At 40.2% G+C, this 21,282-nt stretch overlaps 1 protein-coding gene across 8 annotated transcripts in view; it reads right to left on the bottom strand.

Annotated features, from left to right (window-relative positions):
* PLEKHA1 (pleckstrin homology domain containing A1) overlaps positions 1–20,359 on the bottom strand; it is a 38,464-nt gene extending 18,105 nt beyond the window's left edge. For 3 of the 8 annotated variants that reach the window (XM_083617050.1, XM_083617053.1, XM_083617047.1), the window contains exons 1-6: positions 19,944–20,199; positions 8,058–8,218; positions 5,925–5,981; positions 4,058–4,103; positions 1,907–2,004; positions 713–844 (exon numbers count right to left, since the gene is read on the bottom strand). In XM_083617050.1, the coding sequence (XP_083473176.1) occupies positions 713–844; positions 1,907–2,004; positions 4,058–4,103; positions 5,925–5,981; positions 8,058–8,198 (474 nt within the window). In that variant the 5' untranslated portion in view covers positions 8,199–8,218; positions 19,944–20,199. The other 5 variants (XM_083617048.1, XM_083617051.1, XM_083617054.1 and 2 more) reach the window with 5 other exon arrangements.
* Between the last annotated feature and the right edge of the window lie 923 nt (positions 20,360–21,282).

Raw genomic sequence — 21,282 nt, 5'->3', positions numbered from 1 at the left:
CCAACAACTGCAAATAGTAGCAACTCATTCTGCAACAAGGAATTTGTAAAAACAGGTTTCCCTCCACCTGAAAAAGCATTTTCATATAGGTGTGTTATTATATATAAATACAATGTATACAGTATCACACAAACATATATGTACATACATGCACATACATACATTTAAACATAGTTTTAAGCAAAATAAAATTGAAAATAAGATTTTGATTCTAGATTAAGTAGTCCCATATACACCCTGAATACATATACAGTCATACCTTGGATCTCGAATGCCTTGGCTCCCAAACAAATCGGCTCCCAAACGATCGAAACCCAGAAGTGAGTGTTCCAGTTTTTGAATGTTCTTTTGGAAGCCGAACATCTGACTGGGCTTTGGTGGCTTCCGATTGGCTGCAGGAGCTTCCTATAGCCAATCAGAAGCCGTGCTTTGGTTTTCAAATGTTTTGGAAGTCGAATGTACTTCCAGAACGGATTCCGTTCAACATCCAAGGTACAACTGTACAAAATTCCTGCATATGAAGACTAGCCTTCTCATTTCAATACAAAAAGCATGTCTATACATGCACAGCAATGTACGCATTTATCACAATAGAAGAGGCAACATTTGGGGGCAATAGAAATCCCATGCTCCAAGAAATCTCAACTGAAGGAATAGATGGCCAATAACCAAATACTTCTGATAAAGTTGTTATAAAAGGGCACACTGCTACCTGAGTAGGGGTTATTATAGGAACACCACCAACAATCTCTGTCCTGTAAGACATCTGCTTCTTTAACCCCACATTTTCAGTGTGACGTGTTGAATTATCAGTGTGAGACTGTGAATCAGTTTGCTTTGGTACCTGAAAATAATAAGCATTATAAATAGGGGAGCAAGCAAAAATCATTCTAACTCAGTATAATTATATATAGTTATATATCGCTTCAAACATCCCAGAGGCATTCAAAAACAAGTTACAATAATGCAAAATATGTAAGCTATTCAATTACCGTATTTTTCGCCCTATAGGACGCACCGTCCTGTAAGGCGCACCTAGTTTTTTTGGGGGGGGGAATAAAGGGGGAAAAATTATTTCCCCCCCAGGCGCGGGGCTGGGGCGGGGGAAGCCCGAGCTTCCCCAGCCCCCAGAACAGGCAACTCTCCACAAGCCGTGGGAGCCCGGTGCCGGGCTCCCGCGCCTTGCGGAGAGCTGTGCGAAGCCTGGGCGTGCTGAGCTCAGCGCACCCAGCCTTCGGCATGCTGAGCTCAGCGCGCCCAGCCTTTGGCATGCAGGCAACTCTCCGCAAGGCGCGGGAGCCCAGTGCAGGGCTCCCGCGCCTTGCGGAGAGCTGCACGAAGCCTGGAGAGCGAGAGGGGTCGGTGCGCACCGACCCCTCTCGCTCTCCAGGCTTCAGCGAAAGCCTGCATTCGCCCCATAGGACGCACACACATTTCCCCTTCATTTTTGGAGGGGAAAAAGTGTGTCCTATGGGGCCAAAAATACGGTAAACAATATCAACATAAGATACTAGAAAGTGTTCATCCAAAAAAAAAATCATCTAAAAACAGTACGAAATATCCATCTGCTCCATACAGGAGAAATAGATAAATATTTGTAGAAATTACATGCTTTGATTTATTGACCTGCATTTTCCAAGTTCAAGACATTCAAAAGTAGGAATTTGATTTCTGTTTCTAGTTCCTTTTGCAGTGTCCCTTCCTTTCTACACCATCTCAATTTTGGCCATAATGTTTTACTAGTTATGACCCTTTAAAAATATATATATATATATTTTTGGAGGCAGGGTAAGCACTAGATCTACCTGAAAATGACATAGAAAACCAAACATATTGTTGCTGTGTTTGTCCAAGTATAGTGGAGTTCTATGTAGAATGACTCTACCATCCACAAATAATTACTTACTGTGATTTTGGTAGCTTTGTTCAGGACATTCACCCATTCAACTAAGTCTTGCTGATCATTGGCTTGTAGGAAGTATTTCCTCATCCCTGCATTCATGACTGTTAAGAGACAGGAGGAATGGATTTCATTAACTAAAATAAAACCTATGTTGTTCTTTTTCTAGGCATTGTAACAAAGCTCAAAGTCAAACTGGGTACATTACTCCTTATCCCAAAGCTATAAAACCCAAATTCAGTGCTTTAATAGCATATACTCATCTGTCTTAAATAACTCTGTTTTGTTTATATATAGTTCTAGATGCAGGGGGTGGGGAGTGATGCATGTATTCCTGGTTCTCCTATCTCCTAACACACACACCCCTTCTCTCACTTTCCAAATAAGTACTGACCCCAATGCCCTTGCTGAACCAACACACCTGTATGATGGGAGCGGGAGATGCAAAAAGAATAATCCTATTCTGGTTTGAAAACACCAGAAGTAATTTGTCCTTTTAAACAGACTTTTATTTATAAAAACGCATAGGACCCAACACTTACAATAGGTGCTTCAAATCTAAAATTAGTGTTTAAATGCTGTTGAGGTAGAAGGAAAAACCAACAGGACTTTTAAAGCAAGAAAATGTGTATGCCATATCCTGATATACACAGAATTTATTTATTTTTTATTTTTTGGTTTGTTTTCTTTAGAGGGGGAGCCTACAGCACCCAGTATTCCCAGGCGGTCTCCCAGCCAAGTACTAACAAGGCCTGACCCTGCTTAGCTTCCAAGATCAGACGAGATCGGGCGTGTTCAGGGTAGTAGGGCCGTAGACACAGAATTTATACGAATGAACAAGCAACATCTGTAGAGCTGGTTTCTGCCATTTTTATTGCATACTTAAATCTGCAAGTAATTTCCTAGTGATTGGTAATCATATGGATTCTCTTAGTTAGCGCTATATTGTCACATTTCCCTTGTGTGTGTAACAGAGTACAGAAAAAGCATTAGAGCTCAAATAACCCACACAAAGACTGTTCATTTATATTAAATATTTGAGAATCTTTTTGCCACATGGCCACCTCCTTTCATCATGTCATGAAGTCTAAGCAACACATATAAGAAGCTAGTTGTCAGGAGCACTCTGATATGCAAGGAGATTATGTTTACTATGCTTCTGTAGTAGATCATAATTCTGAACAAACAGAAATATAAGTAAAAATGACCTCACCACACAGTCAGATACTTAGTGCTATTGGGATCCCACAGTTGGACATAGCCTTTGGCAACACTACAAGCAATAGCTCCATAACAAGCCATGCCTGCAGCCATTCTAATAATTTGTTGCATATGCTAACATGGCTATCTAGGCTTTGCTTAATCACTAGATGCATGTTAAACTCACTGCAAATAACAAATTAGCAGGTATTGTTAATACTGATGTGTATTAAAACATGACTCTTGTTTTTTCTGTTTTTGCTGCATAAAGTCCAGTGTATTTAATGGTCCACAACATGAGAAAGAGAAAAAAATAAATATTTTACAACATATGAAGTGTTGATTAATAGTTAATTTTGTAAAAAAATAATAATACAGAAACAATGTTTTGATTATCCAATTATTAAATAAACCATTGGTAACTGCCACTTGTCGCTGTTGTTGTTGTTGTTGTTGTTGTTGTTGTTGTTGTTTAGTCGTTTAGTCGTGTCCGACCCTTCGTGACCCCATGGACCAGAGCACGCCAGGCACTTCTGTCTTCCACTGCCTCTCACAGTTTGGTCAGACTCATGTTTGTAGCTTCGAGAACACTGTCCAACCATCTCGTCCTCTGTCGTCCCCTTCTCCTTGTGCCCTCAATCTTTCCCAACATCAAGGTCTTTTCCAGGGAGTCTTCTCTTCTCATGAGGTGGCCAAAGTATTGGAGCCTCAGCTTCATGATCTGTCCTTCCAGTGAGCACTCAGGGCTGATTTCCTTACAATCAACAATTTTGCTAATTTAGATACTGCCAATATCTAATCTATAAAAAAGAATAACTTTTCTTCTTTAAATTAGAAGGAAACCTTAAAAATGAATTAACTTGAATTCCAAATAGATATTTGGTAAGAAATGTGCAGAACATATCCTGGTTGCAGTTAACAACAACAACAACATTTATGCAGTCTACTACAACTTACCAAAGCAGAATTCTGCCTTTGGCCTCAGTTTAGTTGCATCACTAACCTAAAAAAAAATGACAGTTATACGTATTACCATAATAAAAATTATCATGTACAACATAAAGATTCCTTACAATACACCTTGATTTGTGTGTTGATTACAAACACACATTACACTAGTACACAGATCCACATAAAACACCAGTGAGCTATGTCATCTCTTCAAAGGACTCTAGAAATGGAGTATTTCTGTGGTTAAAGGTAACATGCAAAGGGTGGAGCCTGCAAAGAATGGAAACACATGTAATATTATCCAAACTAAACTTATTCTTTACTTTAACAGATCAATCCTACCAGATTGGGGGGGGGGGCAATTTTCTTTACTGGTAGGCAAAGAGGCTAGTAGTCTGTGTTGCCATGCTGCCCACTAAGCATAGAACTTCCTTTCTTCTGCTTCCTTAGCAGGCTAGTAAAAAACTTTGCAGGCAAGTTACTTTTGTGGGCTTACTGATATGACTGAAAAAATGACATTTATTATTATTTCATCTGTATACCACTCTTCATAAAAATCAAAGAGCAGTTTATACAATAAACATGAAAATATAATAATAAACAAATTAACAAGCCCAAATAAGGCACAGATATAAACATGAAAAAAGTATATTTTGTATCAGCTTTTTTCTTAATGTATTAAAGCTCCTGATTCTGAACTCTTAGACTTCCAAAAAACAGATAGTGGCGTTTCAACTCTTTTTCAACTCATTTTTCACATACTGGTTTCTTCCTTGGTTCTGTGACAAATGTTTGTGCAGTTTGTGTAGTGAGAAATACTGAGAAATCCATAACAGGCCGGAAGCAAGGGAATCAGAGATCTTTAGAGTAAAGGCCTTACCAATATGTACAAGGAGCTAAGAACTTGGCATTTCTGCACTAAGTATTGCAATGTTTCATGTTTCACAACATTTAAATTTATTTTTCCGATATTTACCCAAAAGGTAGTTTCTTTTTAATATTGCACTGAAATGCAGCAAAATTGCTTCCACATATATTAGTACAACCTTTGAATAGTAAATCAGTGATTTGAAGTAGATGTAATGAATTCATTTATTCCCTATTGCCTGCTTTTCCCCCCCTAAGGATATTTACCAAGTTGTAAAACTACAGAAGATATATCAGAGACTAAAAACAAACATTAAATGCTTGTTTTGTGTACTGAGGTCTTTTCCACAAAGAACCCCACCCCCAAAGTAAATAAGATTATAAATAGTCTGACTGTGGGATACAAATACTCAAAATACTATTATATCAAAGCTGTCCACACACTCTGCACTCTCTTCCCATCACACTAGTTTCACTCATACTCCAGCAGACAAGCTTTCATCTACATTATTTACTTTCAGAGAAAATACTGAATTCAGACATTAACAATAAACTATGACCTAGTCCTACATGAATGAGCCTAAGACTCATAGGCTCATGGACCCCCCCCCCCCTCTCCTCTGGAGTGGCTGCAAGGAGAAAAGCAGCAGCAGACTTTTGAACAACTGATTGGCGTTCCATCAACTTCTTGAAAACCCATGTAGTTTTTAACTATGGTTCACCAAAACAAGCCAACTATAAACAGGGGTTTATTGGCTTGTTCAGAAACCATAAATAAAAATGGGCTCAACATGACACATGCATGTGTACAAACACTACCCAAAGTACTGCAACTAGTTTCAGAATTCTGACTTTGCATTCTTCCTTTCCAATGTTCTCAGAAACAATAGCCAAAAGAAAGACACATATTTACTAGCTACATCTTAAAGAAGTTACTCACATCTCAATTCCTTTCAAAGTGTGTTATGAATTTGGAAATTCAATCTTTAGAGGAACACATACATACCTTTGAAATGTAGGTAAGTTTAATGGCTCCAACTGGCGGAGATCCAGAGGGAAGGTTCTGTAGTCAAGAAAATAGTTTTTATTTTATTGTGCAGTGCTATCAATTAAGACAATGCCCAAATTTTCAAACCATCACATAAAAAAAAACCCATTCAAAAGATAGAATATTTTTCTAACATGTTCTTATCTATTTGATCTTTATTAGAAAGATCTCCCTCCAACACGGAGGGAGGAGCATTGGCCCCAGTCCCATGAGGTGCTGGGGTGAAACCGCCACCGCTCCTACCACTGTCAGTACACCTGGCACAGGGACGAAAGAGGCAGCTGGAGAAGGAAGGTAAGGAGCTGGGCGGCAGGCAAGTTCCACCCATGATATACTGCTGGGTGAAGGCACCATCATGCTCTGGTCCTCAAACCAATCCTGGACGATGTATTGATACATCGCCCAGGCCTACTAGCAAGTAGACATGCACACCAAATACAGCTTTCAGAAAAGCTCTGAGGCTTTGTTCAAAAGCTTGAAATCCACATAGAACAAAATATTCTAAGAACTAGTAATTGCAATTCCTTTTTCATTCTTCCCTCTGTGTTATACCCAATTACGCCAGCCAGCTTAATCCTGCTTGTTTTTGGAAACAACTTCCTTAACTGCACTTGTTTCATGAATCTGAACATTCCACCTCCTCCTATATTTTAGCTTATTTTATTTTATTTTTAATTTAAGCAGGTTTTTCTTCTGGCTGATGCTTTTACCCTTTCTAGATTTTGCTAATTTCTCTAATTTGAAAATAATCCTGGCAACCTGTCTGAAGGGTGGGGTAGAAATCTCTATAACGTAATTATCCGGCCCAGCAGCACCTTCTGTGTAACAGAATGCTGCTACCATTGTGTTTTGTTATTTTAAAATAAACTCCTACACTAAAACAGCTTGCTAGCATCAGTTTAAAGCCTTAGCAAAACTAGTATCTGACTGGCTCTTGATTATTACAATGTATTTCAGGTGCTGTGATTCAAATTCACACTAGCACACACGAAAATCGAAGTACTGTTGCCGCATAAATCAGGTGTCTCATTTTTAGGACCAAATGGTATTTTGCATCTTTTGCAGAAGTGCTCCACTGATTTCCATGAGTTTTCTCATGGGGCTCAATATGGTTAATAACTCTTTCATTCTGATTGAATCCAGTAAAATCCAAAGATTCTTACAAAATGGGCACAATGGCTCAGCCCTTAAATTGACACATGTCAAATGTACCTAAGTAACCAGGTAAACTTCCTTTGTTTTCACCCAGACATCATCTGGCACTGAGCCAGCCAATTCTTTATTTTCAATTAAGTTTGAAGTTGAAAACTAGAAGTTTAAGTGTGAAAATCCTGATAATACCAACAAAGTTGTCTTTCTTTTCTAGATTACAGTGGTACCTTGGGTTAAGAACTTAATTTGTTCTGGAGGTCCGTTCTTAACCTGAAACTGTTCTTAACCTGAGGTACCATTTTAGCTAATGGGGGCTGCCGCTGCACCACCACCGCACGATTTCTGTTCTCATCCTGAAGCAAAGTTTTTAACCCAAGGTACTATTTCTGGGTTAGCGGAGTCTGTAACCTGAAGAGTCTGTAACCCGAGGTACCACTGTACAGCCTATAAACCTAGTCAAACAACTGCCCAAGAGCCACTCTGAAAAGGAAGTTGGGGTTGGTGGGCCAAAGCACCACCACTGAAATGCTTGCCAAGATCTATAAACAAGTCTACTTCCCATTCCACCTTTTGCCTCTTGGATGTCAACTGTGGACTGGATGACAAACCTCAGGTACAAATTTAGCCCAGAACCTGCCACCTGCTGACCATCAGCATTCAATCACAGTCTTCACACCTCAATTATTTGGGTCTCAGTTTTATCTTCAAACAAATGTGTCTAGGACCGTAGCCCAAGGTATCCAAACTTCAAATGGTAAATCATTTGACCCATGAAGATGGAATCACAGGGCAAAATGAGAATTTAACAGAATATGTATCTGCACAAAGTTGAAAGGCACGTCAATACTTGCAGAATTTTTCCTTGAAATCTTCCAGCTCAATTCAATCTCATATTATTAAAAAGCACACACATTTAAAAGTATCCTGAAATGTTTTTACCTGTGGATTATCCATGTACCATACCAAATTATCTTCTCTTGTGTCCAATATGAAGTATCTCCGCAAAAACTTTCCACTATTTTCATTTTCTTCAATGTCTAGAAAACCACAAATACGATTTTGACGATCCACATAAGGCATTTCTGAATTTGGACATTACACTGCAAAACAAAGAGTAGCAAATGTTTGCTTTACTAGCTGCACTTAATCAATACTGTTTCATTACTAGTTTCATCTAACGTACTTTCATAGCTTATTTTAGGAAAAGGTGATACTTAAATAAGCAAGCGGGGGGGGGGGGTCCCCACTGAACTTTATAAAAAACAAAATAACATTGTGATTCACTAAACATTGCCCCAAACTCTGATTTTCATGAGAGCACAGCAAGAGATTCCAAAATAGATGTGATACTTGAGAATATTTCCATATTGGCCCGAATATATGCCACACCTGAATATAAGCCACACCTTTAAAATTGATTTTGGGGCGGGGGGGAGAGAGAAAAATTAAAAATACCCGAATATAAGCTGCTCCATTCCTCACTGCTCCTGGACGGGGGGGGGGGGGCTGCACTGCACTGCTGGCTGCCTTTCTGCTTCCTCGCTCTCTCCCTTCCTGGCCTTGGGGGAGAGGAAGGGGGCCTATGCGCAGGGCAGGCACCACTTTGCCGCGCTTCTGGTGCTCTTTGCCCAGCGCTCCTGGCTGCATACCGTAAGGTCACGAATATTAGCCACACTTTAACTTTTCCTGGTCAGAATTTGGGGGGAAAGTGAGGCTTATATTCAGGCCAATACGGTACATTACACTCAGAAGCCTGAATAATGTTAAAACTTACAGTCTTCACATAATTAGAATTGCATGCTTCAAGTGCTACCAAGACCCTTTTAACCAAGGTATATAAAACAACAATAGTGGATTTATTCAGTTTCTAGAATATATTAATTATTAAGATATAATTGTGCTAAATCATTCTTTCAAAAAATATGCTGGGGTTTAAACCCTTTCCACAAGAGCAGTTGCAGACTTGGTTCACCGGCAATGTGTTGCATGTGAGTGTTATATGAAGTTTCTATATTCAATTTATGTTTATTATTTTTTGGACTTTTAAACCTCATACAAAGAGGATGAATACTAATAAAATAATACTGGAGAGGAAGGAAGAGGTGAGGCAGGTGAATTAGGGATAAGGAAATGAGGGTGACATATTTGAATGCTTGATTACTTTTAATTATTGTTTGTTTGGCCTTCTTATCCTCTAAGCTTTCAATTAAGCATAATTGTGTTAAGTGAGCCCTTCTGGCACAGATACAGCATTTTTTTTGAAAAATAACTGTTACAAAATTATAAAGAATATTATAGGCTCAATCTAAGTGTTGGGCTATGACCTGGAAGACCATGGTTCAAATCCCCACACAGCCATGAAACTGACTGGTTGACCTTGGGCCAGCCACCATCCCTTAGTCTAAGCTACCTCACAGGGTTGTTGTGAGGGTGAAATGGAGAGGAGAACCATGTACACCACCTTGAGCTCCTGCGAAGAAAAAGATGGTATATAAATGTAATAAATAAAAAACCACACAGACTTAATTGGGCAAGTCTTGGTACAACTTGCTTTCAAGCAAATGACTGAAGCTTAAGGCAAACATACTGCAGATTTGCCCACAATGGATCTCTCCACATGTTATCCTAGTTGATAGGGACAACTGGCACCTCTATTAAGCTTGTTGATAAACTGAAAAACAGAGTAAATCTCAACAGCCTAAGGGCACCACAAATTAGGGCAATGCAACTCTCCACCAGTGTTAGAAATTAGCCAAGCCCCAGGTGTATTTTGTGATTGGTACGGATCCAATTCCAACCACGTGGAGATCTCTGAATGCCAGGCTGGCAACTGGGGAAAGCAAAATGTCACTTAGAGAACGATCTGAAATATTTTCCTTGAAGCTTCAATTTGTTTTATTCTGGATTGTTTTATCTGATGCTTTAATGTGCTGTAAACCGCTTTGAGATTTGTTCTTAAAAATATAAAGTGGTAGAGAAATCAATAATCATAATTGTATTAATCTCCATTGCAAAAATAAAAGGTGCTGAGACATTCCATTGTGGTAACCATAACCTTGGTTTATGACAATTAGATTATATATCTGAGTTTCTAACACTGCTCTCCACATTTGGCGCAACAAAAATGTATGGCTCTCAGTCCAAATACAAAATGTTTATACTGCCTGAAATATTTATGAAAGCTGGTATCCATTTTAAGTGTGTGTTCATGCCAATTGTATTTTGATTTAATAACTCATTGCTAAGCTCTTGTATCATTTGTTTAAAAGTGAGGAAGTATACATGTAGCAAGTTAATAAAAATATTTAAACAATGATGCAAATGAGGATATATAATCATACAGACAATATGAACTATATTCAAACTTTTGAGATGTCTTAACACCACTCATTCGTGAATGCAGTGGACTGTGGAGTTATAATTATACCATTTGTCAGAACATGTTACAATATTTCACCACAATGCCTTGGAGCCATAGACAGAAACAGTGTTATTGAGAACAAGCAGGAAGAGAGAGAAAGAGAGCGTATTGGTATAAGGATAACCAACAAATACTTTGCATACTCCAGATCTTCTAGGACAAAGCAAGTATGGACACATATTCAGCCATTAGATTCTAAAGTTTATATCTGACATGTTTCCTTTACTACCTATACCACATCCAAGCAGCCAAAAATTTGAGCTAGTTTTATTTTCACTCCAATATGAAGCAAGGCATCATACCTACGTTTGGGAATTCTGTCAAATTAGCCAGGGTCATATACTAGCTAATATTCTCTGTATAAAATCTATAGCTTTGTGGCCTAGAAAAAAAGTTTTTATTTTATTACTCAGGGCCAGACTTCTATGGCCTTTATATTGGGTGGTGTATGTGTGTAATTACCAGATACCCCAGATTTATCCAGCCCTCACAACAGCATAGTCAAGTTTCTTCTGCTTGCCATTTACTGAAACCAAAACATAGTTACATAGATCTCAAGGGTTCAGTATTAATCTGCTTACCAGGAAGTACAGTCAAAACCTCAGTTGTCAAACATAATCCATTTCGGAAGTCTGTTTGGCTTCCGAAATGTTCGACAACCGTGGCACAGCTTCCGATTGGCTGCAAGATCTTCCTGCACTCAAGCGGAAGCTGTGACAGACATTCGGAAACTGGAGCATTTACTTCCGGGTTTTCGGTGTTCAGGAGCCAAAACGTTCCAAAATGGAGAGGTCCGGGAGCCAAGGTTTGACCGTATATTCCATACACAAGATCTGGGAAGTTAGAACTACTTCAGTCTTAAGAATAGCCAATTTTTTAAAAAAAGAACTGATTTAAACCAAATTTCCCATGTTATAGGTCATACATTTTCTTAATAAGAATGCATATAAAGTGGCGGCTATAATTTAACAAAACAAACACAACCTAGGGACATAACAAAAAAATGTTTAATCATATAATTCTGCAGCACATCTAAGTTACATCAACTTAGATTTCTATTTAGTTTTCAATACACCTTTAAGGATTTTAAGGACTATCACTAACTGAAAGCTAATGCTAAAATCCTAATTATTTAATGGTTAATGCACATTTATCTAGCAGCAACAAAGCACAGTGGACTTCTGAGAAAACATGCGAATTTACTATGTGTAGAACTTTCAAGAAATTACTGAGCTAAGAATTTTTAACTCCATGAGATGAGCACTATATATCCTTGAAAAGTTGTTAAGATTCATAAGCTGAGAGCTGAACAAATTGCATAGGTCAGGTAACTAAATTCTATAAGAAGTTCTCTTAAAGATCACCCTGTGAATGATCCTGGTAAGATACTGGAGGATACTTTCTAGAAGAATATCTGAAGGGCCATAGGTTCCTCACTTCTGTTTAGCCAGGCTTTTACTTACTTGTGGTTGTTGTTTTTTAAGAATCTGCTTTAGTTTTTAAATTCAAAATTAATTTTTATCCCTTCTGCTACTATATTATCACCTTCTGCCAATGTTCAAGACAGTTATGAGTCACAATGTGCTTCCTGCTTGGCCACTTCTAAGGAAGATGCAAAGCAAAATGCACATTACCCTCCCAAGCTGATAAGAACTAGGAGGAGTAATAACTGTAGCATGATTTCTATCACAAAGAGCTGAGTCTGGAATTATTGCTAATCTTTTGCAGAAGCTACATTCCTGCCATTTAACTTTTGAGGGCCAACACAGTATATGCAAGTATATTAACATCAAAAGTGCACTTCTGGATCTGAGCACTCTTGCAAAGGTTGGAAGAACAGAATTCAAGCTTTTAGCAACCAGTGCAAAAAAAACAAATCAAAAGCCACAACACTAGCTCATCTATGTTCACTGCTCTTCCAACCACTCCCTTGGTTTCACAAAAAGACAGATGAAAAGTTAAGTGATTTTCAACATTTCATCTACCTCCCATCACAACCGATCCCAAAGTAGGCTGTTTTTCCATTTCCATAACACTTTGCCCCGTGCACACCCAATACTGTTCAAATAATTTCAAACTGTCTGACAAACTGAATTCTGTAAACTAAAATTAACACAGTAAATAAACACATCCAAATTCAATTAGCATAATTTATTCTGGATCCAGACTGGCTTGATGCAAAACTCAAAGTCCTGCTTAGTGGGAAGCAAACTAAATACAATACAATGCTATGACACAAAAGTCCAATGCTACATACACTAGGGAGCTAACATACCACAAAAAGCATATTAAGTAATACTATAACCAGGGTTAACCACCTGATGGATCAAATATAGGGCAATCATGTCTTATGGTGATGAAATATTTAAAATTATTTTATTAGTATTGTAATACATGTCCATAAAGACAAGTTACTAATTATTATATATCACTAGGTTATGCAAGCATCAGTAATAAAAGAGGGGAAAACAATTCTCACTAGCTTTTGTTTGAAGCCACAAGGATAGTCTAAACACACACTTGGTTTTCAATTTAGTGAAGAAACACATAGCCACTATTTAAAAAACAGGTATTAGTTTTAAATGTTGTTACAAAGCAGACAAGCAGGCATCTGTTTCTAAATGAAGATAGACAAAGGGTGTGTGTGCATGTGATATATAGATATATCACACCACATACTTCTGTAGCTTCGGATCAAGGGCCCTTCACTCTTGCCTTTGCTATCTGAAAACATAGTGATGCTAATAGAAAATGCTCACTGCATAAATAGCTGCATTCTTGGCTTCACAAAACATTTCACTAGATGAGTAGATTGACTAAGCAACTGAAACACTTCACAAGTCTAAATGAACTTTTCACTGGTCCAGCTTCTGTATCAATACAGAATTAAGTGCCCATGGGGGGCGGGGAATGGGTTTGAGCACACTTAACTCTGTGTGGGGTTGTAGCCTGTTTTTAAAAGACACCATTTGATTTTTGGCACTACATTCAAGAAGAATTTGAAAGGCTAAAGAGATGCAAAGATGAAAACTGTCCAAAGGGAACACAGTACAAGGAAAAGCTAAATAACTATGGACGTTAGCATACATAAGCTTCTGAAGATATGCACTGTGCCTAGTTTTCAAATGCTTAAAATACCATTTTAGAGTGGGACAATATTCAACATTAGTCATACCCACAGCAGACCCACTGAGTTCAAATTGAATAACTTCAGTCTATTGATTTCAATGCACCTATTTTGATCCATTATCTAGCTAAATATCACCCAGTGTCAATAAAATTGAACCTTCTACCAATAGATCTCTGTCATAAAAGTCACACCCTAAATATCTTAGGAGAGAAAATTCTCCCTATTTCAATAATAATAATAATAATAAATTTATACCCCACCCATCTGGCTGGGTTTCCCCAGCCACTCTGGACATCAGCCCCAATTTTTAGGATCCTAGTCATCCAAATGCTTGGAATTTTTCCACCTTAATCCTTGTCAATACATCAAAAGCATTTATATCTTGCCTTTTTACCCAACAAGGATCCTCAAGGTGATGAGCAACATAAAAACAAATAAACAAATTAAAATACACTAAAAATAATTAAACTAACAGAAGACTAAAACAGAAGATTAAGAAGAACATATTGGAACGTGACAAATCTGAAACATCATTAGTATCTTATAGAAATAGATTTTAAGCATTACGAACTAAACTATTTCCCTCAAACAATAGGCATTTCACACAGATTAGCCAAATACATTTATTATAGACCTGAGGAAAATGAATCAAGTCAACAATTTTCTGACACTGTCTGGAGCTTAAACTGTCAGAAATACTGTAAATTCTTACTCTCTCCATGAAATGCCTTGATTGTATATTGGTCTTTGAAAAATTAGACACCTACACAGCCCTGATGTTTCTGCATCTTCCTTAAGGAAGTATATCTACTTTTAAAAGCACCAACACTAACTTCCTTCCTTTAAAACAAAAGAAACCCTGTTTCATATTCCAATAGCAGGAAATGCATGGTAAAGTACAGGTTTATAAAAATCAAACTACCATATAATTCAGTTCATAATGAAATCCTTATCGCATAACTGTCTCCATAATGGGATTTCTGCCTGCACTGAAAATAGTCATATACAAGACAGCATGCTTGGAACCTGATGGCTGTCGGAACCAGTCTTCTGTACTTCAGTTGTATGCACCATGTGCATGTGGACCAGTAAGCCGAACCCTTATAAGACTTATGTGTGCCAGTTTCTCAAATCTTACATATGGGGAGACCACCTGTTCTGGACTGGCTTGAAATTTCCTGGAAGGAGCTGGTCCATAGCTTGGGGGCACTCCTACAGCCAACATTGTCACTGGATGTACAGGTAGCCTCAGTGACTAGGAATGCCTATCTCCAACTACAGCTAGCTGATCAACATGCTCTGATAACTTCCAGACTGGGTTATTGTTATGCACTCTGACATAGAGCTGCTTTTGAAAAAGACTGAAATTTCAATTAGTCCAGACCGCAGCATCCACATTACTGTCTGGAGCTCCATTTAGAATTCACATAACCCCTTTCAAAACAAACAAAAAAACAGCAGCACTGATTGCCAATTCATTTCCAGGCCGAAAGATGCTCACACATTAAAATATTAAGTGGATTGTCCATTCCTGCAAAACTGAAAATTGAGTACAAGTGTTGTGAACAAGGCCTTTTATCTAAATACTATTTCTGCAATTCAGCGATAAAGGGAGGAGGTGCTATATATATATATCAGTATTTATGTATCAGTCACAGCCTTTTTATCTTTCCATCATCACTGTCCTATTCTTTGTGATGAAGTATATAAATTCCTTGGGTGGTTATTTGATGTGTTTTTACAGGATAGTCCTCCACAGAAATTCATTTTCTCCTTATAGCAATTGAGTAGAAACCATAGCTGCAGTTGCTGCAGCATGCCAAAAGCTCTATACATACAAGCACTGTCTAAATCTCCTGGGTTAACAACTAAATGGGAAGAAAACATACTTATGCACAGAAACATAAGAAGAGTCTGTTGCATCAAGCCAGTGGCCCATCTAGTCCAAAATCCTGTACCCACAGTAGCCCAACATATGCCTATGGGAAGCACTGGTACAACACTGAAACAACTGCACCATCACACCACAAAGCATGAAATGGTGAAAACTAGCCTTTAGTGTTTTGTCCAAACTGCTGATTTCCAGATTAGATGTCACACATGATCATAGACATATTGATTACTAAATTCATCATTTGGTCCCCACTGCAAGACCAACTGCAGTGCCTTTACTAAAGCACACAGAGAAGACTCTTGTCAATCTTAGTGAAATACAGTTAGTTACTGAAACAACTGAAGAGTTGTTTTGTACAAACATACCATCTGAAAGAAAAGGGGATGGAAACAGAACTTTTGCAACCATTAATTGATTGGCGAAATATACATTCATTGATTCTGTAAATATGGATGAGGATGTGAAATGAAAGTATTAGGAGAAGAACCTTTCCCCCCAGGAAGCAATTAATTAATCATTCCATTAATACAGGTACCCTTTCAACTGTTACATACTGACACGTTGTTGCCTACAGGCCCTACTTCTGCAAGTTGCAAACCTTCATGAACTTCCTTGCAGCAGGGACACAATTTCTACTACTTCAACAAGTTGCATGAACAAAATCTGGACCTTACATACCCCTGTGAATTATATATTTGATGGTCAAAATACTATCTCTGGAAATCACTAGCTTAAATGGAAAGCAATTCATATAAGAAAAAGTTGCACTCATGTTAGTAGTTCCCTCCACATCAGCTTAACATCTGGTTTGGCAACTAAGCAATTTTGACACATTTTAAATTCTCCTCAGTATAACCAGTGCTTTTTTCTGGGGGTACGCATACCCCTAAACATTTTATGAATCTAAGTTTGGCCTCATTTAGGTGCAGTATTTCAATGAGAGTAGGAAAATGAGAGTACCCCTAAACATTTTTTTAGAAAGAAAGCACTGAGTATAACACATACGTAAAAAATATGTATACAGTACTTAATAACTGGTACAATATTACACAGGAGTGGGGAACCTCAATCACAGGGGGCTGATAAGGCCCTCTAGCCCTTGGGATTCTCCCCAAGCCACACTTCCTTCCCAACCACACTACTCACTGGCCCTGCTTCATATCTTCCTTTAGTGTTTTTGTCTCACCACAATGTGCCCATGAACTCTAATAATTGGAGAGGGGAATGTGTGTAGAAACTAGCAGGCTGTACAAAGGTAAACATTACATTCACTGCCATGCCCACTTTGCCCCGGCCATGCCCGCCATTGGCATCTGACCTCCAGATGATTGCTCAGAAAGAACTATGGTCCTCAGACTGAAAGGGGATTCCCACCCTGAAACAGCGTGTTATGTTGATATTAGGCACTTAAAATAGGTGATTGCATAGACTGCATTATAAATGTTAATGATTACATAATCTCCTGAAGACTAGAAAATGCCTCATTGATTCTAGAGCCTATATATGAGAGCAGTTGTAAGTCTATTTTTTTATTGTGGTTATTTGTACTCTTATTAGAGTCTCTTCGAGCTCCTGCCGTCGGGACGGAGATACAGGACGATGAAGACAAGAACGAGCCGTCTTAAGAACAGCTTCTTCTCCAGAGCGAACTCAGCCCTGAATGGGAAGCCTGGACTTTGAAAGTCATCTAATCTTCCTTGCTGTACTATACTGTATTGTTTTAATTAGTGTTTTTATGGAGCAGTCAAGTAATTTCGTTGTCCCTGAGAGGGGGCAATGACAATAAAGATATTATTATTATTATTATTTATTATTAAGCTATGCTATTTCAGAGTGTGAGAATGCTACTAATTCCAACTCAACCATCAAACGGCACAAGAGGGGGATTTGGCCACTGGCATAGACACATATTGCAATTTAGGCCTAAGTATCAATCTAGATAAAGGACGCGGGTGGCGCTGTGGGTTAAACCACAGAGCCTAGGACTTGCCGATCAGAAGGTCGGCAGTTCGAATCCCTGCAATGGTGTGAGCTCCCGTTGCTCGGTCCCTGCTCCTGCCAGCCTAGCAGTTTGAAAGCACGTCAAAGTGCAAGTAGATAAATAGGTACCGCTCCGGAGGGAAGGTAAACAGCGTTTCCGTGCGCTGCTCTGGTTCGCCAGAAGCGGCTTAGTCATGCTGGCCACATGACCCGGAAACTGTATGCCAGCTCTCTCGGCCAATAAAACGAGATGAGCGCAGCAAACCCAGAGTCGGTCACGACTGGACCTAATGGTCAGGGGTCCCTTTACCCTTATCAATCTAGATACCCCAGATATGCATATCCCAGCACATCAATGGCTGGAGAATATTCTCAATCCATCCCCCTCCCCCAGCCCCCCCCCCAAAGTCAAAATCTCAATACTTACATTAACGCTTTCTTTGAAGAAGATACTTCAGGAATATCTATGTACAAACCTCCCCATGTAATATACCCATGTTATAATTTTCTGTTTAGTTTATATTATTAATTGTTGGTTTTAGTGTATGTGTATTCTCCATCCTGAGACTATTGTAAAGAGTGAATTATAAATGCACATAGAAAATATATACATCTCCAAATTTCTCAGAAAGCATTACTATCCTGTGATGATAAAGTGAAAATAAAGTTTGGCAAACCAAAACAGCTAGGTAAGGAACTTTGAACCCTTTACAGATATTAATGAAGCTAGAAATCCCAGTATTAGCAGGCTTTTGAAGTCATCAAAAAGGAAATACAACACTTAAAGCAAATAAGGTTTTAATTAAAGTATCTCTTCTAATTGCCTTTAAGCTGCTGCTTCAAAATTCCAGTTTGCACCATACACAAAGGCATTAACTCTGAAAACCCACTGAAAACATTTGTCAGCATTCATGCACCCATCCTTTACAAAAGCACAGCATTCAACCACAACCCAAATCACTCTATAATTCTCGAGACTGATAAGATCTGAGTCTCCACAGCGTCACACTCAGAATACTGAAGTAACAAAAATTACTTGGTAACACGATCAACCCCTGACCGCTGGGGATGTTGCATAGTCTCAAACACTTACCAGGTTAATTATACTATGAGCTGCCAAGTTTTCCCCAGGGTAAAAAGTCACTTTGGGAGTCCTAGTCAAAGAGTAGGCAGGCATTTAAGAGAAAATGCTACATGCTGCAGAGCTAAGCAAAAGCAGAGGGCAGCCTTTCCTGAAAATCCATTTCAAAGAGGTAATCGCAGACGCCCTCATGACACCAATCCTTCAGCTCCTCAGCATGCCAGTTTCAACATGAGCACATACAAACGACACACACCATAGCCTGTCCCCTTATTCCTAGGGCACAGCAACTAGGCCAGCTGCTCTCCCCATCTGCACTTCCCACCCCAAAAACAAACAAAGAAAGAAATATCTACCAAGAGGAGCCCTGTCTGGATCATAAGATCATAAAAACAGAACCAGAAACATACAATTGTAAAATTGGGAGGGACCACTCTGGTCCAAACCCCCCCCCCCCCTGCAATGCAGAAATCATTTTGCCCAACGTGGGGCCTGAACCCCGAGGTTAAGAGTCTCACGCTCTAACCACTGGGCTATCCCAGCAGACCCTACTGCACACACAGTAGTAGCCAGCCAAACGCTTCTAGGGGATGAAGGCACTGTAACTACCCCGCGGTGTTGCCCCGCAGCATTCTTATTTACCAATTACTTAAAACACCCGGCACGATATCCCTGCCTGCGGAGAGGGAGCGCGACCCCAACCCTCAACATTCAGGAGGGCGCGCTGCCCCTGGCAGACCCCAGAGCCACCTTGAGAGCTTAACAGCCGCCGCCACCACCACGGAGCTCCCTACTCTCGGGAGGCCAAAGGTCCACCACGGCAGCCAGGAAGGAGCTTCGCCTGCAGGGGGGCAACAAGCACCTGGCTCTGGGAGGAGGACATGCCGCCTTGCCAGCCCACAGCCGCCTCTTCCAGGCTCTGCAAAGGCTGCCTCGCCGTGGCCAGTGGGCTCCCACGCCCCCTCCCATCTTCCCTCAGACCTGCACCTTCCGCCCCGGAACCTGTTTAACCCCCGCCCCCACTCCGCTCACCTCAACGAACCACCAGAGCAGCCCCAGCCCCCAGCCCCCTCGCCGGGCCAAGCCTCCGTCTTTCGCCTCACAGCCGCCGACCTGCTCCGAGGCGCCTCCGCCCTGGCGGCCCCCTACCTTCCCTCACAGAGGCCGCCTCGCCGCCGGGCTCCCTTCCTCAGGCGAAGCGAGACCCCTTTCAGCCGGCGGCGGCATTAAGCGGGGAAGTGGGGCGTTTGTGCGTGTTTTTAATACCCCGCTTCTTCTTCCTTCGGCCCTGCTCTCTCCCTCAGGCGACCGGTACTCACTCAAATCCGCGGAAATTCCTGCGAGAGCCCCCCGAACGCAGAGCGCCCTACGAAGCCGGACCAGCCGCTCCCCGGCGCGGTCCCGCCCTCTTTTCCTCTCGGCGCTGGAGCTCTTTTTCTCCCCCTTCGCTCTCTCTTCTCCTTCCCTCCTCAGAGGAGAAACTTTATTAGTTACCTCAGTGTGAGCTACAGGAACTGCCTGCTCTCGCGAGCCCAGGGCGCATGCGCCAAGTTCCCGCCGCCAGAGCTTGGGATGGGGGTGGGGGGTTGAATTCGGTGAAGAACTACAGGTCCCAAGAAGGCCGTGCTCCATAAGGGAGCTTCGAAAGCCCGGCTTTCTCTTGCCGAGAGGCATCATGGGAAGTGTAGTCTTCCCAGCGCCTGCCCCCGCGTCGCGCGATCGCTTCGGAGCCCGTTGCATGCTGGGATTTGTATTCCTCGTTCCGCGGAGCTCAGGCTACAGGCTCGGACCTGTCATGTATTCACTAGGGTCGGGGGAGGGAAGTACTGAAACGAACGGCAGGAATGTCCCCGTTGGGGACAATAGGAGCTCTCTGAAGGTCCATAGGAAATAATGGGAGCGGAGAGTGCCAATTGGTGTAACTGGGCTCCATTGAAAGAAAAGTAAACTGCAAATAAAACGAGGCGTGGAGTCTTGAGAGCGAGTGGAATGGGTCACAAGGATAGAAATGCAATACAGATAGCTTTATCTCGCTCTTCCTGTTTTATTATTTTAACTGTCAGGTTTTTGGGTTTAGATTTAATATGGATTGGATTTATTCATTTTTTGCAGCATGTGCACCACTTTGCTTCTCCTTTTTTGCAGGTGGCTTAGGATTCTTTTAAATAAAATAAATGATTAGACTGTGTTGACCATGTACACCACCTTTCTCTCCATGGAGAAAAGGTAGGAATTAAAATTAGTAAATAATTATCCCCCTTATATACATGTTCATTAACTAAGATAAGATAATATTGGTCATTATATTGACTAATGTAACTAAATCAGATAAATATTTTGGGCCAGCTATAAAAGGCTTTGTAATCATGATGGGATATAGGAGGTCTGACATCAAATAACTGGGATTTATCCATTATTCCTGATTCCGATACAAAGATTGTATAAACATTGTTTGCAGTTCAGTGCATAAAAACTGAACCATAAAAACTGATAGATTTTTCACTGTTGCTGAGCATGTTTCAAAGCACACTGTGTTGGTCAAAGGACAGAAGATACCATGTGGTTGCAGTGCTTTCATTTATTAGGCCAAATTACGTTAGGGTAGGAGTCTGCATGCTCTCTTGCATAAGCTGATGCAATAAAATGTATCAATGTTTA

The sequence above is a fragment of the Podarcis filfolensis genome (genome assembly GCF_964270895.1).
Source record: "Podarcis filfolensis genome assembly, chromosome: 5".
In the NCBI taxonomy this organism is placed as follows: Eukaryota; Metazoa; Chordata; class Lepidosauria; order Squamata; family Lacertidae; genus Podarcis; species Podarcis filfolensis.
Note: the sequence above shows the minus strand (reverse complement) of the source record. Positions and strands in the feature narration are given on the sequence as shown.